A 26,256-nucleotide genomic window follows, 5' to 3' on the forward strand; every position below is an offset into this window, starting at 1 on the left:
GTTATAGAACTAAACAATCTGAAGTTCGGTGCTTTCATTCAATTATCATTTCCTGTTAGAGCTGACACACTTTTTGATTATTAAGTTATGCATTCAAGAAAGGGTAAAACGATTTTCAGGTAATCCAAAGCCAATGAAATAATTACAATTTTTTTCTGGATTTGTTTTTAAGTTTGATTTTTTTTAACGAGTAGACTTTATTTTTTAGAGAAATTTAGGTTTATAGTTTTAGATTAACAGAAAGTACAGAATGTCAATATTACCTTCTCTCCCCGTCACCCCACTCAATAGTTGCTCCTATTATTAACATCTTTTGTTAGTGTGGTACATTTCTTACAGTTGAGGAGCTGATAGTGATACATTATTATTGACTGAAGTCTGTAGTTTACATTAGGGTTCATTCTTTGCATTGTACGTTCTGTGAGTTTTCACAGAGGTGTCCATTATTACAGTATCATATGGAATAGCCTCACTTCCTTAAAAATCACCTGTGCTCTAACTAGTCATCTTCCTATTCCCTCAACCAGTGATCTTTTTACTTGTTCTATAGTTTAGTCTTTTACCTGAATGTTTCTAATGGCCTCGGTGCCTTAGAATTTCTTCCACTGCGTTACAGATTTCTTCTTAACGTCCTCCTATCTCAGCCCCGCCTAGTCCCCCCAGTCACACCTGTGACCACGTAGGTGGCCCAGAAATTTCACACGAATGATGGCCTTAGCTTGAAATTTTTCCCTCTTTCTGGATCTTCCGAATTCAGTTTTTAAATTTGCTAATATAAGTATTTACTTTCCCCAGGTTTCCAGTTAGTTTCTGTTCTTAGTTTTCCTCCTTTTAAATTTAATAGAAGAGGGAGATGCTATTTCAGTATTTCCTCCTGAGGATTCACTGAAATAACTTATGTGCTAAGTTTGTTGTTACAATTGTGTTACTACAGGGTAACAGTGGCAGAGAAGCTCAAGAGAAAGCTGCTGGCTTAACCTCACACGTTCAGAGGTGAGGGCTGAGGCGACAAGGTTGCTTGACATTAATTTATCCTGCTCAGATGCACGGGGCTATTGGCATCAGGGGCTCCTGCTGTGTCTCCCACCAATTCCCGTCTCACCCTTGCCTCCTGCCTACCTACCATTTATTTATTTATTTATTTATTTTTTTTTGCATCATCTAGAGTCCATGAAAGGCGAAAAAGGAGAGTGGTCTCTCTTAGCAGCAGAGGGAGTACCATAGCGTAAACGTATGTGTCTGCCTGTGCTCCTCCTGTCTTTCTTCCCCTGTGCTGGGACCATCTGAAAGTCGTTCCAGTTATTTATTACTTTGTTCCGGGGGAGAGAGAGCGAAATACAGAGCCCTAGATACAGGGCCAGAGAGAAAGAGAGAAGTCTTCCCTGCTCTGGGGGAGGGGGTTTACAAGTGCTAACAATGAGGTTCAGAATCACGAAAGTTGTTTTAGCATAATACTGTGAGGAGAGAGACAGGAACCATCTGTTGAAATGGCTCCTACGTGATGCTGCATTTTCAAACAAAGCCTTCTAGGAGCATTTTCAGATGGGCCCCTTTCCCGTGAAGTCGCTCTCCTGGCTTCCCAGAGAGCTCGCTCTCCTGGCTGCTAAAGGATGCTGCCTAGATGGCTCTCTGTCAGCACCCACCCTTGTTTATTTTGCACCAGTGTTTTCCTCAAAGTGCGTACTTCGAGGCTGTCAAATACCCCTCCTGGTATGAACCCAGAAAAATCCTCCCCCCCCCCCAAAAAAAATCCACTACTTCTGCCCATTTCCTTCTAAAGTGCTGACTCTTTGACTTGAAGTTGGTGGAGTGACTCTGAAACCTTAAATACTTCACTGGGAAAGAGGAAAACCGCAAATACACACAGGCCATTGTGACTCCGGCCTGGCGGGCTCTAATTTTCTAGCTAGCGGTTTGTACACCCGAGCCGGCTGCAAGGGTTAAGTAAACTTCGTGGCTGGGGATGACTTCATGGCCCTGGAATTTTGAAAAGCCAGGGTTCTCAGTGCACTGTGGCCAGCCTTAGAGTCTTTGGGTGTGAAAACCACTCTCAGTTACCCAGACTGATTTTGGGTTCCTGGTGCGTTGCTGCAGAATCTATTAAAATCCAGCAGCTGAATTGTCCTGGCTCTGCCACAAAGTGAGGCTGCCGGGTGGCTACAGGATTCCCGAGTTGTTTGTCAATGGAGAGTGGGAGTGAATGGAGCCCAGCATAGCCTCAGCCTGGCATGAGGTGGCACCCTAGTGGCTGTTTGCTGCCTTAGAAGTATGCGCGCTTCGTGTATTCTCACACCGGAAGCAACCTGAAGACCCAAGTTGCAGTTCATTTTTGAACTTCATTTTTAGGTCTCCAGGTCCTTTGTGGGCCTTGGGGGACCTATTTCCACACCCTTGGATTTTCAGGCCAGCAGTTTAGTGGGAACTATTGGCTGTGCTCTAACCAGACACGATGGGGCTCCTAGAACAGAACTAACTCAGCTCCAAGGTGCAATAAGGAGACCAAGAAGCTCTTTGTTAGGAGCGAGCCCAAGCTTGAAAGTGACAAAATGCTCTTGCAAAGAAGGACTCACGAGGAAAGTGGTCGAGGCTGAGAGATCCCGGGTGTCCCAGTCCTTTGGGGTGCCATTTAGATAGTTGCGGGACTTAGATCTTTGTTAATGTGGAAGAGATCGCAAACTTGCGTTTCTGAACCAGTGGCCTGATGGTTCACCTCGGATAGTGGCGTGGAGATTATTTTTCAAAATAAGGTTACGTTCTTGACCGAACTCTTCTTTCGAAAGAAACCATTTGGGCTTGAGCATTAAAGGAAGAAACAAAAAGATTATAATTAAAAAAATAGACTGCAGCCCTACATGAACAGTGGCTGTGACCTTGCCTTCTGTTTGCCATTACACAATTCAATGGCAGTCCACTCAAACTCTGCTCTCGATCAATATCCTATTAAAGCAGCACAAAAAGTCTCCATAAACTTAGTGGTTAGCTATGTTTATAAATGGAACTCGGCATAATTAGATGGTCAATAGTGGGCTCCAGTAGTAATTTTAAAATGAACATCACACATTTTCTGTCTGGGGAAGTCAGCGGCACCTCTGCCAGCGAGAGGGTACGGTGTGTGGTAGACAAAACAGTAGGAATCCCTCTACAAAAAAAAATCATAATGCCTGGCTCCAAAATGCAGCTTTGCCAGAGAAATCTGTCACGTTGTGGACTAGGACGTACTGATTGGCCCTATGTATTCTTTCACTTTGCCTGTCTAAGCCACCTTATTCTAAATATATTATGACATTGCAGATGTTTTATTTTCTAGTTTTAATCAACCCCTCAGAGAGAGAAAATAATAAATACTGCCATACTCTTAGGAAGAAAAATATCAGTCTGGCTGGCTTCAGTTAGTGGGTTTCCTCTACTATAATTCAATAAATTTTCAAAATAAATACCGAAATTGAATTAGTTCAGAAGGATGTTCTGTTATATAATTTTTTTTCTTTTAATTTTCTTGACATATTTGGGGTGAATATTTGGGCAGTAAAGCTGGCAACAAATGGAATGAACTGGCAGCAGTAGGAAATGCTCGTCAAACTACTGTTTCTTCTGAATCCCGGCTCCCAGTATGTGTGGCCAAACGTGACATTTTTTCCGTCCTCTTCTCGTCACCCACTAGAGAAAGAGCCACGGAAAGTAAAAGGTGTCCCCACGCTTACCTGTCAGTTGAAATGTGCGTATGCCTTGTGTCTGGCGAGTGCGCTGGCAGTGGTGTTTTGACCACCATGTCTGCTGCAATTGGAGCTACGGTCAGAACGAGCTTACGACGTCAGGAGAACCATTAGTCAATGCTGTGCATGAAGGTCCCGCCCTTTCTGTTTCTCCTACAGCCTCCCTGGTTAGAGCTGGCAGTGAGGGTTCTCATGGCAAGATTTAGATGGCCTCTGGTTTTCTTTTCTTAGCTGAATCCCCTGCTGAATTTACCAGACTGTGAACATTTTTATGTTCATTTTTTTATGTAAAGATTTGACTCAGAGAGAAGAAAACCATATAACACCTTGATGTACATACTCTTTTGTTGTCATGATCTCTTTTTATATATTCATCTGTTTCTCATCTTTTCTGGATAATTCTTTCTGTGTATAATATATAAACTCTATATCTAAGATGGCATCATGGTGTCATAAAACAGTTCAGGAAATAGACTTGGGCATCCGGCTCTGCCATGACTTCAGGCAATATTTAACCCCTCTCAGCTGTGTTCTCCTGACTGATAACCATCATTTATTTGATCAGCAGAGATTTCTTAAATATCAGTTGTGTGCTGGATCTAAGTCTGAGTGCTGGAGATAGAAACAGCTTGCAGGAGTGTTTCAAGGGTGAAGGGAGAATGTGTCAAGTGTCTGGCATGTAGTAGGTGCTCAACCCTGGGAATTACTGTGATTACTACTGAGCAAAGCCTCCATCCCTCATCTTTGACTGAGAGCTGATCCTTGAGCTGACCACGCTATCAGCAAATTTATTAAAAATGTGTCTGTGTCTCTATGTGCTGAGTGTGTGTGTGTGTGTGTGTGTGTGTATACATTAAGAAGGACTGATTTTAGAATTCAGGCCCTAAAAAATCAGTTTACTAGAAGGACCATTCCAGTGGCCCCTTCAGAGTTAGTAGTTCCGATAGAATAAGAGTGTGCCAATACTAGATCTAATTCATCTGCTTTAGGAAGCCAGAAAATTCTTATTCCTCAAGTTTGCAGCTAAAGCCTATGCTTCTGCATCTTTCTGGAAATTTCTCTTCCACAGTATCTAATGGGTAACAAGATGTTTTAAAATTCTCACTTCAACACTGACACGTTAACAACTTTTTAAGTGGCCAGCCACACAGTGGTTATTTTTTCAGAGGTTTTTTTGTTTTAAGTTTTTAGTTCTAGAGTATTTGAAATTGTTTTCTTTCTCTTAAATTATAGACATAAAAATTCCATCATGCTGAAGGTCATTACTGCCAATGTGGTTTTTAGTAAATCTTTATTTATGTACTCATAAGCCTCAATTTTTAAAGAACAGATATTCATACCCAATAGGTAGCACTGGGAAACTAAAAGACATTTTTTTGGGGGGGTGGGTTTCCAAAAACCTGACAGAAATCCTGTCCTGCCCCACAGTAATACTGCAGATATTACTGAGATTCTGGCTGGAATATATTGTCCTAGCTAAGTCTTGCGGGTTACAAAGACTATTGCTGATGACCCTGTAGGCATGTGTAGGACGAGAATGGTAGGGTTCACACTCAGCAAAGCCACATATTAGGTCAACTACTAGAAGAGAGTTAATCCAGTATGTGATTGATATGAGTGCAAATTAGCACCCAGGATTTTTCAATATACGGGGGAGGAAGAAAATCAAACAGTTCTTGGTGAAATTAATGAGAACTGTTACTGTAGACAACTGGATTTGTAGGTTGTTGGGATGGGACTCTGTTGACACAGTTTGGTTTCCTACTAGCTCATGGTCCGATAGTCCCAGCGCACTCTTGATTAAGGGGCTTCAGGGTAGAAGCCCTTCCCCAGTTTATAGATCACTGTGGTGAAAAGACCTCTTAGGCCATCAAATCCATCCTCTGTCAGGGAAGACTTAATCCCATGGCTGAAGCTGTATCAGATACTAAACGGGTACCACTTTTGACCTCAACCAAACGCTAAGACGAGATGATGCTGTAAAATGCAGAAAATCAATTTCAGTCTCAAAGGCATAAGCCACTAATGCAGGAGGTCCGTTGGCACTGCTCACCCCGCCGTGGGTTGCTCTGCTGGACCAGGTGTCAGGCCCTTCATCCAGTGACACTCTGCCTGACACTCGAAACTCTAAAGACCTATGAAAACAAAGAAGTGAGAAGGAGGATGCTGAAATAGACTTTTGGCCAGTTAAGTGATTGGTGATAAATTTTTTTTCTATTTAAATCATATTGAATTCATCTCCCCAGTAACCCATGATGAAGGAAAGACTAGAAATGTGTTTTCATCTGTTTCTTCAGGCAGGTGTCTACAGACGTCTGTCACAGGGTTAGCTGTGTGATCCTAATGGTCTTACTTACCCTCACAGCTCACTTTCTCACTTGTAAATAAGAATAATAGAAATACGCATTCCATGTCCCCACGCAAGGATGAAATGAGGTAATTCAGGTAGAACACCTGTCCCATTGACAGGCACATACTAAATGCTCGATAAATATAGTGAATATAAATATATAATATATTTAATATCTAACATATCTAATAAATAAATATAAATATAAATACTTAGTTCTTTGCCATTTTTCATTAATAAGCTCGTATCATCTTGGTTCAATACAGTAAATTTTTGCTGCATGTGTAATATGTGAAGCATTCTTCACTGTGTGCTGAGGAGAATACAGAAGTAAGGAGACAGTTCCTTCCTTTATGGAGTAGATATGTAAGTTTATTGAGATCCAGGACTGGGCTTTATGGCAATAAAGTGCCGGAATGAATGCACTTTATTTACAAGTTGAACTCACAATAACTATCTATCAGAGATAAACCATCTTCAAAGGTCAGAGTGGGGAGAAAGAGGGTATCAGTGAATGGTTCCTACTTTAGTAAAAGGAAAGCATTTTTTAGAAATAAAAATTCTTCTATTTACCTCCTCTGCCACCAGAAACACGCATTTTCCTCACCCTGTGTCCTCCAAACGTGAGTGTGTGAAGATGTTAGCAGATGCCTTTGACGGGGTTAAAAATTCTGCTGGCTTTTCGCACCTAATACTACATTTCATGAAAAGCGTTGCTTCAGTCTTCTAGTAACAGGGGAGTTCATTTTCACATAGAGGGAAACCCTTGCTTTAGTTCAGTGCCTTTCTTTTGTGTCCCATTCTGGAAAAACATACTCCTAGCCTGCCTGCATTGGGTCAGACCTTTCAGAAAGGAAGGGCGGGAAAGGAGATCAGCACACGGTTTACAGACCAGAAATCTGCTTGGCAAAGGAGTCGCCGAAGACCGTGGCATAGAAGCAGCAGAGAAAGTACCTTTAGGATTGATTTCCATTCAAGTCAGACTGACTGCAGTGTGGTCATTTTTCTAACCCATAACTGCTCACGCTGCAGCAGTCTGCTATCTGCAGGGTGTCTGAGTTATAGCAGTCTATGTCCCTGTTCCCTCTTACACAAATTACTTACACTGGTTTCTTTTTCCATGCAAATTCATCAGTTTTACAGCCCCTCATAGCCACAGTCAGGAAACTCTGGCTGAGAGCACAAATTGATAAAATGAGTTAATTTTACTATACTTATTTTTTTCTTTCTAAAAGCCCTCTCTCATAGGCAGTGTTCAGGAAGCATATTATGGTAAAAGGAAGATAACAAAGGAGTTGAATTTTCTTGCCGTAAATTACCTTCCAAGTTAATTCCCTTTAACGATGATTCCAGATTTGCTTGAGTTTTCGTAGCATTGTGCATTTACAACTGCGCCTTTGATAGAAAGAAGAACAAGTATTTTCCCATGTTCACTCCTTTTGTGCCAGTGACATGGACTTTCTTACAAGATCTTTGCCACTAGAATGCAGAACAACACTAAATTGTGCTGGCCCCATAGAGCTGTGTGCTGCTGTTGGACTCCCTCCTCCCCGCCTCCACCCCCTGCCCGGTCTTAAAGTACAAGTTCCCGAAGTCTCAGTGCATGTGTGAGATTATGTAAGCTGGAGAGAAACAGACCTCTCTCCCTCTTTTTTTTTTAATAGTTATTTTACTAGTTGGAAATGGGGTAGTAAACCCTGATAATCTTTCTGTTGGGGGGGGGGTCCCTATTCCATTATTCCATCTTCTTTAGTTGCCATGCAAATTTGAGGAAGGGGCAGCTATGACTGTTAACCTCTAAAATGTAAGCCTCACGAGGGCCAGGGTGTTTGTACATCTTGTCCACTGATGGCTCTCAAGCATCAGGGGCAGCGCCTGGCACATTAAAGTTGCTCCATAAATATTTATTGGATTCCACTGGACACAGCCTCTTAGAGACTGGGTGCCGTTAACCTGAGGCTGGCCACACAGGTCATTTAGTTCATGCTCCCCGCTGATTCCCTTTGCACCCGTTGTAAACTCAGTGTGCTGTCATCTCCCAGGCAGAGCAGTTTGAAATTTTGGATAGAAATTTTTTTTTCCATCATCCTCTTTCCAACAATGCAAGCCCGAGCAGGTTGTCTCTGGTGGATGGCAGAAGTTCAATAACCACAACCTTATCCAACTACTAATGTGTACAGAAGAGCAGGTCATTAAGAGGGTTGGCTACTAAAGTAACCCCTTTTTTCCAATAGCCCACATTACTGTAATGATTCCTTAATAGCAAACCATTTATTAAGAAATGACACCAAGACTACATTCTACTCATGACAGGAAAAGAAGGGCGGGCGGAGGGGGATGAATGACTTAGAAGTACCATCTTAAGAGACATCTTAAGTTAACCTTTTGAGAAAAACTCCTCAGTGGAACCAAGTCCACAAAGACTTCAAGTTGGAGTGGTCACAGAACTGCTTAAGAAAGGCAGGGAGCCAGTTCTCACTACTGACGTGTAATTACAGGGTTCTAAGTGTCATTCTTGCGTTGCTTAAGGTTTGGAGGAGGAGGTGCAAATGGAGAAGGTAACTGTTTACTCTTCTTCAAAACATATTTATGGATCATCAGCTGTTTGGGAACATGTGAGAGGCTGTGGGATCTGCAGGGTTAGAGGCCATCTGGTATAACCCTTTGACTTCACAGTCTGGGAAAGGTGCTAAACCTCCTCGTGGCTCAGTCATTCCTTCCTCCAGGTGTTCAAGGATGAGGTCCTTAAAGCTCTTAGCCTGGATCTGTCCATCAGTGATGCTTAAGAAATGTTAGTCCTCGTTGTTGTGATGGTGATGGCCGTTGCAGTGATGGTGGTGGTGGTGGTGAGTTTTCATTTTTATCATAATTGTTATTAGAATTATGAGGTCCAAAGAGTTTAAGTGACTTAACCAAATTCCACAGGTGGTTATTGGCAGGGCTGGACTCTAAACACTCTCTCCCAGGCCCTGGCCAGCATTTTTTCTAAGCCCTGGGACGGCTATCTTTACAGAGCTCAAATTGCAGTAAATCTAGCTGGGTAGGAAATCTTATGTCTGAGATCACTAAAGAATGATAAAGCCTATGATAAAGTACAAAGGGAGAAAAATCAGGTCTCACTGTCTACGGCACAGACAGGAAGTGTTGTGGTTGGTCCCCTCCTTTCTTGACATCCCCACCTTGGATTGGCAGTGGCTAAGTAATCTCTGTAACACACCAGCAGGCAGTTAGTCATAGCCTCAGAAGCCCAACGTGACAACCTAGGCAGGCACTGGACAAGTCATTTAACCCTTGACAACTTTTATTTCCCTAATTTGCAAAAGGGACGTAATACCATTATTAGCCCAGAGGCACATTTTGCTATGTACATCTTTTTGATATTTAATATCCATTAGAATAATGTGATCATTTGCTTATTTATGCCCTTTCACAGTGTATAATTAGAAACATATCTTTCGTACCTGTTTACTATCCTGGAAGAGGTGACAGATGCACATTGTGAAAATTCTGTTGTCTTCCTTGACAGTGTGGTTTAGGCCTCCGTTCCCTCTCACCAGGGCTCCTGAATTAACTACCAACTGATTTCCCCACCCCCAGGGTCTCAGTCCCCTTTCATGCATTCCGTATGCTGTCGTCATATTAACATTCCTCAGATTCAGCAGTGCTCACCCCCCTACTCAGTAGCCGTCCTTTGGGGGGAGGGTATAGCTCAAGTGGTAGAGCGCATGCTTAGCATGCACGAGGTCCTGGGTTCAATCCCCAGAACTTCCTCTGAAAATAAACAAGCCTGATTACCTCCCCCCTGCCAAAAAAAAAAAAAATATATATATATATATATATGTGTGTGTGTATATATATATGTGTGTATTCTACACACACATATATATATATAAAATAAATAAAACATTAAAAAAAAAAGAAAGAAAGAAACTGTCCTGGACTCCGCAGATCTCTCACTTCCCTCATACCCCCAGGCTTACATACATACTCTGTCATTTGCTTAGAAACTCTCTCCTCTTTTCTTTCTGTGCCCCTTTAAATCCTAACCAACCTTGAAGGCTCAGCTTAAGCACCCACTCTGCCTGGAGTCAACCCTTTTTCTGATCCCACAAGCCTGTGGGATCTATTACTCCTTTGAACTTTCCTAACACATTCTTTGCATTTCTCCTGTGAGATTGAACACACGCAGCATTGCATTAGATATTCAGGTATGACTTTATGATTCTGCAAGACTGTAAACCCTACGGGGACAGAAGTCCTGTATACCTTTTTATCATCTCAAGTTGAAGGCCAATATTGTACGTGAAAGTCAGGGTGCTGCGCTGGAAAAAGCACAGGTTTTGAGGTCAGACGTCCTTGGATTTTAACCCTGGCTCTCCCCCTTTCTCTCCATTCTGTGATCGAGGACGAATGATTTAATCTCATTCCGGGGCTTAGTTCTCCTTACCTCGAAGATGTACTTTCCTGAAAAGATTGTTTTGAGGCTTAAGTTAGATATAACAAATAAAGTGCTTTTTAAAACACGGCTCCACAGGACTGAGAAAAGCCTGCTGAAGCCCGCCTTTTGGGTTCTTAGTTACCTATTGAGGCTTCTTCCTGTTCTCCAGATTTGAGCCACTGGGCATACCCAACCCACTGCTAGGACTCTTTGCTATGACGCCTACCCTCAGATAGGAGGCTTCCCCTTTGGCTGTCACAGCATCCCTGAACCCAAATCCACTCCTCTAAGCTGACATTCGCACGAAACGTACACGCAGACAGTCCCGGGCGGTGTTTCCTAGCAGACTCTTTTGAAGGCGGCAGAATTTGGATCTGTGTGTTCTTAGGATTATTTAACCCAGGTGTGAAACCCATTCTCACATCAGGAATTCAGTGGGGTTTTAAAATTCAAGACACACAATCAGCTTGCCAAGCCCTAGTGTGACTCACCAGAAAGCCAGCAGACATGGTGGGAAGCATCCCACGCTGGCTGCCAGGCCAGATCTGCTGCTGAGGTCGCAGTGCCAGTGGACTAGGTGGCTCACGGGAAGGAAGTGCACGGGCAAGCTAAGGAGCGTTTCTGTGAGCGTGATTATTTTTTTATTCTCTCTGAGAGGTGGGCTCCCCGCATGCACACATGTATTTTTCTTCCTTCGCCTATTCTGGCTCCCTGGGTATTTAAAAAATATAAGCAAGGTGAAAGGCATTTTCCAGGGTAAAGCACGATAAAGCGCTCAACGTAAGAGCAGCTGGATGTTCACCACTAGGCCAAAGGCCGCAGACTTCTCTCAGTCCAGCCAAGTCCATCTCCTCGCGTCTTGCTGTGTCTTCCCTTCCAAGAGGGAGGGTGGGGTCATGCAGTTTCCATCGTGTTCCATCCCGAAACTTGTGAAGAAAATCTAAAGCCAGACCCATGACACCGGCTAGCCTTTCCCTTTCCTCTCGTTGACGAGAGGTGTGACTCTGAGCTCCATGAAGGCACAGACATTAGGACTAATTATATGCCAGGCTGCTAAGAGGGATAATGGTCGATCCAGGCCCACAGTTGACCCATGGCCTGTTTCATACATTAGGTGTTATGAAATCAAAGGGGGAAATTAGGCTAATAAACTTAATATAAAAAGTTAGGGAACAACTAGCAAAATTATTAATGAGAACTCTGTTTACACTGACTGTCAAGCCAAACCGTTTGTTTTTGAAGTAAAGGCCTTCATCAGAGCCCATGAGTGAGAGATGTGTTTGAATTTCAAAAGGTATATGTGAATTTCAGAGTCTTCTCTTTCTTAGCAGTGACTGTTTTTATATAGTGATGGCTGTGATTAAGGTTCAGACAACTGAGTGTTTGTTTTAGACATTGCTGTGTCCCCGCATACTTTTTCTTGATTCCTCAGTTTTATGATGGTTTCACAATTCGCCCAGTTTCCCAAGCAGTCATCCTGGGAATTAGCCCATGCCCCTCCTCTTCCATTATTACCACACGCAAGAAGTCAATACATTTTCTCAATTCTCACTCCCAAATAGCTATCACCAGGCTCCTCCTTTCTATCCCTTGAATTTAGACCACACCCCCATCTTCTCTTATTTAAATGACTCCACTGGCCTCCATGGTTTTACTGATAATACTCTTCAACTGCCACCACTCCCCAAACCATACCTACCCTCTTGACAGGTGGTGTGTCTCGCTTATAAATGCAAATTTGATGATAGCATTCCTACACTTTGTTGATTCTCCTTTGATGAACAATCAGTTCCATTTTACCAATGCTTACTGACTGCCTCCTGGTGTCAGATGCCGGTGATGTAACCCCAGCAGTCCCCAGTTATAGTGGAGTGTGATAAGTGCTTTAGTAGCTTATAAACTTGGGAATATATAGTGGAGTGTGATAAGTGCTTTAGTAGCTTATAAACTTGGGAATATATAGTGGAGTGTGATAAGTGCTTTAGTAGCTTATAAACTTGGGAATCTGCTGAATGCAAATTCATGTGCCTCGAACCTATGTGACCCTTCGTGACCTGACTTTAAATCTCCTACTTCCCCCATATGTTGTATACTACATCATACCACGTTATCAGAAATCCAGTCCACATTTCATGTTCTCTTACCTTTATAAATGCTGTTCCCTCACCATTATAAATGCTGTTCCCTCTACCTAGAATACCTCCATCCCTCTCAGTTGGGTAATTCCTACATGTCCTTTTAACATTCTTCCCAGACATCACATTTGCCGAGGCCTTTTTACTCCCTTGAACCTCTTATCCCTCAGCTGGGCTAGGTAACCGCTTCTGTGCGGCATATCAATTTAGGAATAACTCTAGCAAAGGGCTTATCAGACTGTATTGAAATTAACCTGTCAGCCTAACCCTTGAGAGCTGCTTCAGGGTAGGGACCATGTCATTCATCTAAGTGCCTTCCTTACACAGCACAATTTTTGGCACTAGCAGACTCTCAGTAATCATTTGTTGGAAGAATGAAAGTCCCTGGTTCATGATTTTTCTAATTATCCTTTCTTCTTATGGAGATGAGCCTCTACTTAATTTATTTAGATATCCACTTATATGGGCTTAAAACTCTCAAACTAATGCCTCACTGCAGTAAAATATGCATCTGTTGCTCCCCCCTTTGTATAGTCTTTCAAAAGAGCAGATTATTTACACTTATATAGTTGCACCACTAATTTTACCCAGAATTATTTCCTAAGATTGATAGATGTTATTTATTCATTCAAAAATATTTATTAAGCTCCTCCTGTAAACAAGGTCTCTCCAGAGGCTCCAGGACATAAAAAGTACAGAGAATCACATCTCGTGCAAAGGTCAGCTCTGAAAATCACATGTAGTTAAAGTTATTTTTAACCATCCCTTAAATCAGAGGCCGGCAAATCCTTCTATATAACTGTTTTCTGCTTTGTGAACCATATGGTCCCTGTCACAGCTGCTTGTCTCTGCTCCCGTAGTAGTGTGGAAGCAGAGACAAGATGTAAATGAAGGGGTGTGGCTACTCGAGTACAACTTTACCTACAAAAACTATGGCTCAGGGACCGTGATTTGAGAACCCTGCCTTAAATTAGAAGGTGGGACAAATTTTAAAGCGATGATGTATGCAGGGTGCTGAGGTGCTTTGGAGTAAGGAGAAATCACACATTTCTCATCGTAAGAAATTGGGATTAGGTAGCCTAGAAAGATGAATTTGCAGTTCAGAACTAATTCTAAAATACAGATGAATGGAAGCTGTCGGGATCAGATAAAGTTGGAAAATCCCGGGGAGTGTTCTGGTTGGTCATTCAAGAAAAGTTTCAGACCAAAAGGTGGAGGTCTTTTTTGCCTCAAGCATCCAGGAATGTTGCAGCCTTGGTGACAATTTACCATTACAAAAAAGAGAAACCATGAAAGGTGCATTATTTTAAAATATGTCCTTCTGATGTAGGTGATTTTTATTGTCAATATTGTTTTAAGGTCAGAGTTCGTTACTGGGTATTTTGGAGAAACTTGCCACATAAATTGGAAAATGAAACGTGTTTAATGCAACTCTGAAATATGCTCTCACTGTTCTTTTATTCACAGAACTTAACCTGATGTTTCTTCTTCTTCTTCTTCTTTTAATTCCAGCACCAATAGCTGCAGGAACTGGCCCAAATTTTTCTCTCTCAGATTTAGAAAGTTCTTCATACTACAGCATGAGTCCGGGAGCAATGAGGAGGTCTTTACCCAGCACATCCTCTACCAGGTAATTGATGGGTGGCTCTTAAAGAGGTCATGCTGCGTAGTTATACACCTTGACTAACCCTGGGCCTGTTAGACACTTAGCAGTGTGCCTATAGTAGCAGAAGACACTTAGAAGTGGGTTCAGCCCCAACAGATTTTCAGTCTCACTGGAGAGAGAAAGCAAACACACATGCAGCATGCATATGTGTATACACACACACACACACACCCCCCAGTCAGTAAAAAATTGTGTGACACAGGCTGAAAATAGTTAAAGAAAGCTTTATCCAAAAAGAATGACTTGTGCTGAGCCGTAAGCTGTAAGCGGTGGTGAGGGCTGGCGAGATGGAAGGTGAAGGCATGGCATTCTGGGCGGGGTGAAGACACGAGCAAAGGCCGGAGAAGGATAGGTGATGAACACAGCATGTTCTCCGGAAATTAAGGGCAAAGCTCTACTAGGGGAAAGGGTGTGTGTTTTGGCTTGTTTTGCAGAAAGTTGACACTGGTGACATCAGCCCAGTCCGCATGCCCACAGCAGACATTAATTACCACTTAGTCCCAGCTCTTTTCCTACTGAGCCCTAAAAGGTCTCAAAATCCAGTCTACTGGAGGTGCCCTGAGAGATGAAACCTACTTGCTATCCTGGTATGAGGCTATAAAAGCGACTGCAGTCCGACAGCAGCGTGGGGCCAGATCAGAAACACTGCTGCATGGGAGACCTTTAAAAAAGCAAAGCTCAAAGAACACAACCAGATAATGATTCCAGGGTTCTTGATTCCCTTGAGGTCACAAAGCCAAAATCAAAATGAAGCATTTTGCAAGATCGTGTTGTCTCTAGATAACCTGTACCAGAGGGGAAAGGATTAGGCATTAAACCCACAGTATTCTTTTACAAATTGGCTTTAGCACTGGACTGTGACAACAAAGAAAAGAATGGTGCAGAACAATCTTTAATGTTTGTGTACTTTGCAGAAAAACGTTTGACGAAGGTATATTCCTCCTAAAGCAAGTGCCGGAGTTTTAGGATTTCAAACAATGGCCAGATGATAGAAATTTTCCTTGGGAGAGACTCATTCTTACCTTGACTTCATATGTTTTAACTATCATTACTTTAAAAAAAAAACCAGCTTAGTCATCATCAATACCTTGAAGACAGTTAAAGAAATACGGTCATTCCCTAAACATAACCACCAAATCCTACCATCATCTTTCATGTTGTTTAAACGTTCCCCTTAGTTCACTGTGGCATCAGCTCCTCCAGGAAGAAAAAAAAAGTTTCCAGTCGAAAAAAGCAAACAAACAAAAAAAACCACCAAAAAAACCCATTTATAATAAAAAGAACAAGACCGTGAAAACACATTTGGGTGTTAATACATTTTGAAGATTTTGAGTGTTTGCTGATGGAAGAAACACTGTCACTACACTCAGTCAGCATGAAAAAGCTTTACAAGTACTTGTGGTCAGTGATTAATATAAAAGTTGGTGGGCTGTTTGTTTTTCATACGTGTGCTGCTCATGTGCCATGGACATCCCAAACATCTTCTCGACTTCTCCAGCTGTTTTGTTGTTTTTTCGGTCATGACTCTCTATGTGGAAATGTGGTTTTTAATGTTATTTAAAAGGCTCGTGTCATTCCCATATTCCGCACATAACTCACCCTGATAAGGAGCTAATTATAAACAGCATCAGAAGTTAATAACCTGGTAATATGTTTGTTTTGCTCTCATTAGGCTCTCCTAAGATGATTCTTTTAAAATTATTCTTTAAATCTATAGACCCAGCAGAATTAGCTGTGTACAGTTTAGGAAATGTGCCCAGAAGACTACCCCCGATTTACATATAGAAAAGTTCATCCACCAATCAATATTTGTTCATGCTGTGCCAATATTAATTGGTCACCTGCTTTGTGGCAGGCACTGTATTAGGTGCTTTGCATGCCTGATAGGAGTTAATATTACGATACAGCCTTGTAACAGTGGGTCAGCCCAGAGCTCAGAGAAGTTAAGCAACTCACCCAGGGTCACAGACCAAGTAAATAGCAGAGTCTACACTCAGACTCAGGTCTGTTGGAACTTTAAAACCATGCTATTTTCACACTGACTCCTCTGAGGAATGGGGCTCACTCTTTCAGTAAGGAAACAACAGAACAGGAAGCCCCCAGAAAGGAAAATCAGGCATCTCTACTTTTCCCGGACACTTAGCATTTGCAAGTCTTGAATGATTATTATTATCTTTGATGTCTGTACTGGTCCTGCCTCCCCATCTCTACGTCCCTTAGAGGACAGTGTCTAGCTCTTCCAGCTCAGCTACAAATATTTATTAAGTCCCAGGGATATTGTCCTAGGCACTGTGGAAGTAAAGTCAGGTAATAGGAGCTTTGAAATCTCTCAGTAGAGACTGACAAGAAAACGGGAATTTTCAGTTCAGATAGTAGGAACGCTCAGGAAAGAGGCATTTTACAGTTTTGTGGATTCTAGGCTTTGCACATAGTAGGAATTCAGCAAATATTTGGAATGAAGGTCATGGTCTTACCTTAATTTCTGGGTTGAATTGCTAGGAACAAAAGAACAAATTCCACACACAAGAAGAGATGGTGTGTCACTGCTCAGAGGGGTATTTGTCCTCCCTCTTGTGTACAGATCTTTACTGGTACTTTTCCTGTGTTCTTCAAATGTTTCTGGGAGAATAGAATCAGTGTGTTAGAAAGTCAACAGCAAGAAACCAAAATTAATGACCGACTCATTTCTAAATGTTAAAAAATAAAGAAGATTGATAGGCATTAACTGTAGGTTCTGTCCCTTCATAGTAAACACCTCCAAAATCATAGAAGGGGTAGTGTAAAAATTGGGATAAAATGTACTTTTTTATCCCAAAGAACTTCATCAAGATAAACCAACTGTCAAGTCTGTGAAGTCCGTAAACTTTGTGTTGGAAGCCCTCCACCCGCCCCTCCTGGCACCTCTTTCTTCACTCCTGGATCTTTCTCTCTCCTCCAGCCTGGGTCTCCATCCTGGGAACATGGGTCCTGCATCAACCCCTGACAATCCTTGCTTTCAGACTCAGAGGTCAGCTAATAACATCTACAGACCCTTCCACCTTTAGGATTTAATAACTGTAGGGGGATTTGCACTTTATTAGAGGACACTGGGGAAATCGAAAGCTTGAGAAACTCAGAAAAATATCAATAATAGGAGAATGATGGGCGATTTGTTGGCCTTTTGGGTGGGATCTCATTGGGCAAACCCTTGTCGTGAGTACTCACATGACTGTTTCTAAATCTAGAGCCCAATTCAGCAGTTTTTGAGCATCTGCTGTTAGGCAGACACTGTGATAGGCACTAGAGATTTAAAACAAAGCAGCCAATAGTGTCTTTCCCCACAGAGCTCACAGTCCTATCAGAATATGTGGGTCTTGCCTTTCATTTGCCCGGAAACATAAGGGAAACATTTAGTTTGTTCCCAATTTGTATTCTCCCAACTTCCCCAATTATTTTAAGTGGCTTTCAATTTAAAAGCACCACAGGTAATATTAAATACAGAAAGAGAGTCCAGAAACCATTTGAAAAGATGAGAGAAATTGTTCTATCAGGAACATGAACCAAGAGTTAGGCCTTACATTTAGCCCTGAGATTCCTGGTTGCCAAGGCGAGAAGGGGAAGCACTCATAAAAGGAAACAATTGAAATTCATTTACAGAAACCGTATTTTTTTCTGGTTTCATGTATTAGGAGAAGTTTTTTGTGTATATCCTTTTATAAAAGACTTCTGTTAGATGTAGTTTTACATAAAACACAGAAAAGTTCTTTGAGTGGCTCTTTTTCATTGAACAAAGACAAGCAAAGAACATTAAATAAGCTATTAAAGGCTCTTCCTTTGGGTGCTAAGCTAGCATGCTCCAAATACGTTGCTTTCCTGTGGTCTGGCTCTAATGACAATTAGAACTTAGAGGCCAAGAAGCCTGGACTAGAATTTTGTGCCTTAAATTGGGCCCTCCACATTTTTTCACTTGGATTGCTACAGTAGCCTCTTCGCTCTCTCCCTGCCTCTAGGTTCCATCCCCTTCTTTTCCCTGTGCTTTTCAAAAACCATCATCTGTACAACTACCAGAGTGACCTTTCTGGGTTTTTTTGTGGTTGTTTTCTTTTGGCAGGGTGAGGTAATCTGGTTTATTCATCTATTTATTTGATGGAGGTGCTGGGGCTTGAGCCCAGGACCTTGTGCATGCTAGGCATGCACTCTACCCCTGAGCTAGGCCCCACCCCGCCAAGAGTGACCTTTCTGAAACACGATGCTGGTGTCACTCCCCATTTAGACTTTTTCAGGGAGTCTCCACCGCTTGTAGGATGAAGTCCAGACACACAGTGTCTTCCGTACCCTCCGCCCCCTTCTTTTGCTGTGCCCCGCCTCCCACTTCAGCAGCAGCAAACACCTGGCAGTTCTCTGCCTGTCACACTCCACTCGTGGTGCTGTTTCTGCCTGATAATGTACTTCCTCCTGGAGTGGTGTTCAAAATAGCCGGTGACCCGTGTGACATGAGCATACCAGTTAGGACAGACCCTGTCCTGCCCCGGTGCTGAGTCCTGGAATGCCCCTGATGGGCCACACCTTAACCCTTTAGGTTCTGGATCATAAGGCTGTCCTGGGGCAAAGATGAGGTGGCAAGGTTGGGGGAAACTTAAGGGGCTTAAGACCATGGCACTTTGCCAGTTGGTAAAGAAGTCATTCAACATTTTCAAATCCAGAATGGCCGCCTGAGTGGAGCAACAGCCTGCCTCTTGTCTTGTCCTTCTTTCTGCCCTGTCTCCTGACACTCCCTCTTACAGGCAGCTCAGGAACCGTCTCCTCTGGGAAGCCTTTCGTGACCTCCCCAGTGTTTCGTTTCCTTCCTCGATCGAGGAACCCACTGTAACGTCTGTGTGGTTGCATCATCATACCTATGTTTCTCTTTTGCATGATTTTGTTCACCTCTCTGTCTTCAACCACGGGCTCGTAAACCCCGCAGAGACAGGGGATTATGTCTGATTCATTTCAGTGTCCCAGCGTTAGGCATGGCACTCGGCATGTGGGGGAGGTGCACAGTGAATGTTTGATGAATGAACACATGTTAAAATTCTGTGCCCTGACATGTGAGGAAGGGATCTCCCAACAAGGCACGAAGTCCGCCCCTACTGGTATGTTAGTGACGATCAGTGAGCACAGTTAGAACGACGTTCGCAACGTGTAGCATTTCGTGACTCCTGCAGACTCAGGTTGGGAGAAAAATATTCAGACCTTTAACTGAAGGAAATGGAACACATTCCGGATATTTCTCAACCATACCTCTCCAAAACTAAACACTCCACACCCCGACGGCATAGAACTTTGTTTTGGTTGTTTCTGTGTAGAGGAAGGGCATAAAAGTCACGGGGTTACTCTTTTTTCCACGTGCCCTGTTCTGACAAGGAAGTGTACTCCTTGCTTCTGTTTTTATCTCCTTTGCTCACTGTTTTATCTCTAGTGCCTAGATCAGTACCTGGCCTGTTGTCACTGTGCAAGAAATATTTTTTTCAGTGAACAGATGTAAGTGGGAAAAAAACAAATGGCAACCCAGGCTCTCCTTCGAGGGCCATGCGCCCTGATTTCTCCCCTTCCTGGGGAGAAGGGGCTGAATGGATGTGTGGGGACACTGCTGATTGCCTACGCCCAGCCACCACCTGAGGAGATACAAACTGTACCCGCTCTTCCAGGTGGAGGCAGGGGCAGGAGCCAGCCACCAGTTCCTCAGAGGAACAAGGAACAGGATGTGGCGGCGGCAGCAACTTGAGTGACAATAAAAATCAAACCCAGACTCTTGGAGCAACTCAGACCCAAGATTTTGTTCCACATCCAGTGACTCACCCGACTGAGCAGGAGCCTAGAGAGAGTCCTAGAACGCCGCCGAGTTGTCCAGTTGCTTCCTCCCTTGGCTTGCTGTCAGCCAGGAGAAAGGTGGTTTGGATGGCTTTTAAACACGTACCCGTTTGTCATTCCAGCTCCACAAAGCGCCTCAAGTCTGTGGAGGATGAAATGGACAGTCCTGGTGAAGAGCCATTTTACACGGGCCAAGGGCGCTCCCCGGGGAGCGGGAGTCAGTCCAGCGGGTGGCATGAAGTGGAGCCAGGTAAGCAGGGCGGGCGGCCGGGCGGCGGCCACCGTGCCGTCTAGGATGTGCGTGCGCGCCCATGCCTGGGTGTGAAGGGAGGGGGCCAGCTCAGAGCCGTGGACTTTCTGACTTTTTCCCTGTGAACACGTGTTTCTATCTGACAGCTGCTCTTAAGAAAGGGAGGCAGCACAAGGCTGCCATTCAGCTGAGATGAAAGATGGTGAGAATGGTGTGTAGGATTTCCTCCTCTTACACATTTTCACCTGCACTGCAGTCCAGCGTTCTGTTGACCTTTGCTTTTGTTTTATACGAGCTGCCTTTTGGGTTTGGTTTTTTTTGAATTACCTTTTAATAATCAAAATAAGGGGAAGGTATAGCTCAGTGGTAGTGTGTGTGCTTAGCATGCACAAGGTCCTGAGTTCAATCCCCAGTACCTCCATTAAAAAAAAAATTAAAATAAATAAATACACAAATAAACTTAATTACCTTCCCCTAAAACAAACAAACAATAATCAAAATAAAAATCTATCAACTCCTTCGACTGCATTGATAACATTAGAAAGGGAGAATGGGTTCCCTGTGCGGTGGCTTGTACGTGCATCTTTATTAAAGGAAGAGACTTTTAAATATGCTTTCCTATTACTGGATTTCATCATGATTCTTTTTTCTATTTAAAAGGAATAGCTATCTTTATGTCCATCTTTAGTGAACTAAGCAAATGATGGCTACTCTAACCCCCTGGGGTAGTCTAGTCTTGGTTCTGGAGTCTTGAGTAATGTGAATGATTCTGGTAGCAGAAGCTTTTTGAAACTTTTCTTGATGTCTAACCTCCACACGAGCAAGCGGGAATCTCCTTTAGTGCCTTCCTCAATATGCAGAGTCAAATGATGTAGAGAACAGAGTGAGCTTTGGAAAAGACAGGCAGAGTGTAATCCGGGCTCCAGCTCCTGCTGGCTGTGTGATTATGGGCAAATTGCCTAACCTCTCTGAGACTGAGTGTCCCCAGTTTTATAATTTGTCAATAATAATAGCTATTTCGGTGCTCTTGAGAATTAAACGAGGTAACAGACGTAACTCATCTGGGAATTCTACCTAGCACAGTAAATTTGAAAAAAAAAAAAATTTCTGACCATTCCCTCTACTCTGTGCCTCAGAGTAATTCTCTGCAAGAACAGACAAGCCCCAAGAAAATCTCTGACCCTCTTCATCTTCAGATCCTAACTCCTTTCTTTCCTCTTTAACATATCAAAAGAGAACCTCGGAGGGTGTGACTATAAAGGAAGTAGCAACAAGGGAGATTTTGAGGAGTGATAGAACGGTTCTGTATTCTGACTGTGGTGATGGGTACAGGAATCCATCCATGTGTTAACGTTCCTAGAAATGGATGCCTTCCACTCCTGAACCCCCAGGCACTTTCACTGTATGATAATTAAAAACAAAACAAAACCCCAGTCCCCGCTGACTAAGTCCTTCATCTAAAATGCAGAACTTTCACTTTGCCTTCCTTCTACCTAATCTTCTCATCCAACTCATTCATTCATCCACTCACGCCTTCCAGGAGAACTTTCTCTGGAAGAGGCATTTTGCCTGGTTCTGGGAACTCAAGGATGCATGGAAAGGTTATGGCTCCTGCTTTCAAGGAATTCACAGTTGGGGGTGGGAAACAGACACATAAGAAGATCATTATGTGGTGATGTGGGAGATGCAAAGATGGGGATTTAGCCTCCAGTGCCGCCGTTTTGTAATTATTACCAACACAGCACTCAAGGAGTGGAGGATCTTCTACAAAGGCCACACATCAGCTTCACGCCACACTTACATTCATGTCAGTTCACTAGAAGTGGCTCAGAAATACATTTCACTAAATGAAAATGAACATGCTGACCATTCGTGCCGCCAACTGCACCATCAGCGCGACCTGAGGATAGCGCCAGTGAGAAGTTTATGTGCTGTGAAAACATTAAAAGAGCTAAAACTTCTTTGAACCCTTTTTAAAAGGCCAGTTAGAGTTCTGGCCAGTTTACCTGCTTCGGTGAGAATCAGAATCAAAATACATAGGTTTGGGACCTCGTACTTGAGTGTGGTCCTGACGCAGTTTTACACCAACTGAGGCTGCTATATTGTGTTGGTGTCCCTGAAGCATCTCCACCATGAGACGGTTCTCTGCATCCTTGTTTTCTTTGGGCATACTTGGGGACAGTGGGGATAGGTTGAATGCAGAGTCCTTTGACCTAGTGACTCCTTTATGCAGAGCAATTCTGTTCCTCTCTGCATGTTATGATTCAAATGATCATAAATTTTAACATCTGAATACCTATATCCTTTGTGGTCATAAAATAACCAAAGTTTAATGGCTAAATCCTTTTCGGGAGGAGATATATATGGCCATTTACTATATACTATACACACATACACACACACACACATATGTACTATTGACACATAGTATATTATACTATATATACATATATGTATGTATAGTATAACTGTGGGGTGGTTCTCTAAGGGAAAAAATTCTATTTTTAGAGCAATCCCCCACAATTTACTCTATTTCTGGACTGATTCTCCATTCTCTATCTCTATTTCATTACAGAAAACTGCAGTTTCATGGTATATGTGTTTGGGGGGAGCAGTGGATAAATTTACATTTGGCCATATTCAGCAGTAGAAAGTCATAATTGAAACAGGGCCTGAGGGGACATTAAAACTCAACTGAAGGATGTTGTACATGTTCGTGGTGACTTTGGTGTCATTAACTCACACCAGCCATTTTAAATGGATAATTTATGCTGCCAGATGGTCCTTTTTGGGGATTTTCCATCTAGCCCAATCCCCTTTTTGGCACAGAGAACACCCTTATGTTGTTCCCACACTGATCTGGGCCTGCATAGCTTTTCCCCAGGGGTACAGTTCATTGAGTAGGAGGCTTTTAGTGGCTCACGCATGTAAATTACCTTCAGAGCACGTTGGGAGTTATGTGTATCTGAAGGCACCGCAGCCTCTCGGTTGCCTACATTTGGGATAATTCCCTCCAGCAGATACGAAAGGATCCTTTGTTTGTGCCTCAGATGTGACCCAGGAAGCAAGGCCTGCACTTACTCCTCACTGAGAGAGCTTTGCATCTGTTTACCTGCCCTCGTAGGCTTTTTCGGGACTCCCCGGCCAAAAGAGGGCCGAAGGTTGCCAGAAGAGACAAATTTCCTGGAGCAACAGGAAAGCTTTAGAAAGTAAAACAAACCAGACATGCAGTAAATTACTTGGGCTCTTTCAAATGTCTTTTGTAGTATCCTGTTCCCCATTAGTTTATCTCAGCACTTTTAGTGCACAGCACTTACTATCTGGGAAGAAGGGGCATAGGAGATTAAAGATGATGTTAGTTTAAAAACATCAGACAACCTCGAGCTGACTTCTGCTTCTCTTACAATGCCGCGTTTGTTCCCTCCACCTAGTGTCCTTCCCCAGTTATCTCAAAACTGGGTTAGATTCGAAGCTTTGAAGCTAATCATGCACTGATGAAACGCGTCCTATGAAATTCTATCAAGCGAAAATGCACATACCATCAGCTCTTGTTTATCCGTACAAGTGAAAAATTGCAGAGAAACCAATAATGCAAATAAATAGGAAGGACACCAACAGGCCGGCGCCTACACTGGGTCAGTGTACGGTGCTTTCGTAAATACAGTGAAGACTATAGCTGCTATTGTTTGAGGACCTCCTGTGTACCAGCTTTATTTTTTTTAATTGCCCTAAATTATGCAAGTAGAATGAGCTCGCCTCTGTAGCATTATAAAAGGTTAGGTGACTTGCCCAGGGCCACACGGATAGTAAACCTGTGGATCCCATATCCAAATTGCAACCTAAATCTGATTTCAGAGTATAAGTTTTGTCTCCTGTACCCAGTGACTTCTTTTACTGTCAACATTTATGCTTGTATTTTAAGGTCCCATGTCCTGGGCTTGTATTGAAATTTAAAACATCATAATAAAAAATTAACAATTACTCATCAGAAAGATCTGAAACATCCCGCACTTTCTTTATCCCGAACCCTTGTCATGCACCCAGGCCAAGGAAGGAGTGTGGGCTTATTAAATACACATAGGACACACTATGTGAACAGACAGTATTAACTGTCAACAAAGTGAAGTGTCTATCACTTTTTGCCCATAAAAGCAAATAATCCTCAGCATTCAGAGCTTTGTTCAAACAATACCTCGTCAGAGAGGCTTCTGGGGAGCAAAGATAGCTGCTGTTTCTCTTCCATCGGCCTGTAACGCATACCCCTGCTCTCCTTCCTTCATACCACTGTCTCCTGTCATCATCTGTGCTCTGCATCTAGAATGTACCCTCCGTGAGTGCGGGGCTCAGGCTGTCTTTCCCACTGCTGAACCCCCAGCATCTGTGACACTGTCTGGCACATAATAGGTACTCAATAAATATTGACTGAGTGAATGAATGTGGCCTGTAAAGCAGGGAATTTGGGTGCTTTCCATAAATCTGAAAGCAGAATTTGCCACCAGTAATTCTCTCAGAATGGATGTTTACTATATTCTCAATCTGTAGGCTGTTATTCAGTCAAATCCAATTATTAACAAGTAGTAAGCAAAACAATTGTGAAGGCTAGACCACGGGCCCTACTGACAAGTGATAGTATATCAGATTTTATTACAAGTGTCCCTCCCTCGCCTGAAAGGGTATTCCTTTAAGTAAATCAAACCTTTTGTTAAAGATAATACTTTAGTGTTTTTTAAGATAATATCGTTTTCTTTAAAAAAAAAAAAAAGGTAGTTCGTTATCACAAGCTCTACATCGAGAATCCCAATAGTGAATCTTTTGTTGAATGTTTTATGTAAACTTCCTGATGTATATCTGAAAATTTTCTGATTTCTATATGAAATTTCCTCTTATACAAGCATAAGGAACACTCATGAGATGCTATGAGATCTAATCTTGCTACTCAAAGTGTGCTCCGAGGACCAGCAATATGGCATCAGCTGGGAGCTTATTGGAAATACAGAATCTCGGGGGGGAGGGTATAGCTCAGTGGCAGTGTGGGCTTAGCATGCACAAGTCCTAGGTTCAATCCCCAGTACCTCCATTAAAATAAATAAATGAACCTAATTATCAGCACCCTCTGCCAAAAAAAAAAAAAAAAAAAAATACAGACTCTCAGGTCCTACCCAGACCTACAGACTTTTAACAAGATCTCTGGGTGATGTTTATTCACGTTAGGGATTGAAAAACACCGATGTAGGCTCCTGCCTTGACTGTTCCTTCGTGTGGGCTCTCACCACTCCATCCTTGCCTTGTCTGCAGGCAACCTGAACTTTCAATGTCGTGCTCCCCAACCTTTCTCCCTGCTTTAAGTAGAAAAGCCCTTACTGCTCTATCGGATAGTTAGAAATCTAAACTACTTACACTCAGATCAGAGAAGATGGTACCCTCACGCAGTGATTCACACAATGTTTAGATACCTCTGGACGAGAAAGAAAATTTTCTCATCTCTCTCATCTTCCAACCAGTGTAATTCAAGTCACGTCATTGAATTTTACTAAGTATAGAGTAGACACACTGATGACCCCATCCAGTCCCTATCTTCAGGGCAATCCAGATTTCCTCAGTTGTCAGTCAGATGGGAAGTGTTGCTTCTGCCCCATCTCTGTCACAAAGTTAGGACAATCCGTGATAAACTTGAACTTCGATTCCAAGTGCCAAAGCCCTTTGTTAAAAGTAAGTTTTTCTAATTGTGTGAGATACCACTAGGATTATTGAGGGAGACAGACCTTACCCAGCTATTGGTGGTTGAAAGCTGGTGGGGTTAAGTGCTGTAGGGGTAAGAGAAGAAAGTTGTTCAATCTGACTGTAGAATTAGGGACACTGTCCTCAACAGGAGGCA

General features: G+C 42.8%; 1 protein-coding gene across 4 annotated transcripts in view; it reads left to right on the top strand.

The window, feature by feature from the left end:
- NFIA (nuclear factor I A) overlaps window positions 1-26,256 on the top strand; it is a 340,770-nt gene that overhangs the window by 228,624 nt on the left and 85,890 nt on the right. For all 4 annotated transcript variants that reach the window (XM_032494423.1, XM_032494424.1, XM_032494425.1 and 1 more), the window contains 2 exons: window positions 14,149-14,266; window positions 20,254-20,381. In XM_032494423.1, the coding sequence (XP_032350314.1) occupies window positions 14,149-14,266; window positions 20,254-20,381 (246 nt within the window). The remainder of the gene's footprint in view (window positions 1-14,148; window positions 14,267-20,253; window positions 20,382-26,256) is intronic.

This window comes from Camelus ferus, chromosome 13 (genome assembly GCF_009834535.1).
Source record: "Camelus ferus isolate YT-003-E chromosome 13, BCGSAC_Cfer_1.0, whole genome shotgun sequence".
Taxonomy (NCBI): Eukaryota; Metazoa; Chordata; class Mammalia; order Artiodactyla; family Camelidae; genus Camelus; species Camelus ferus.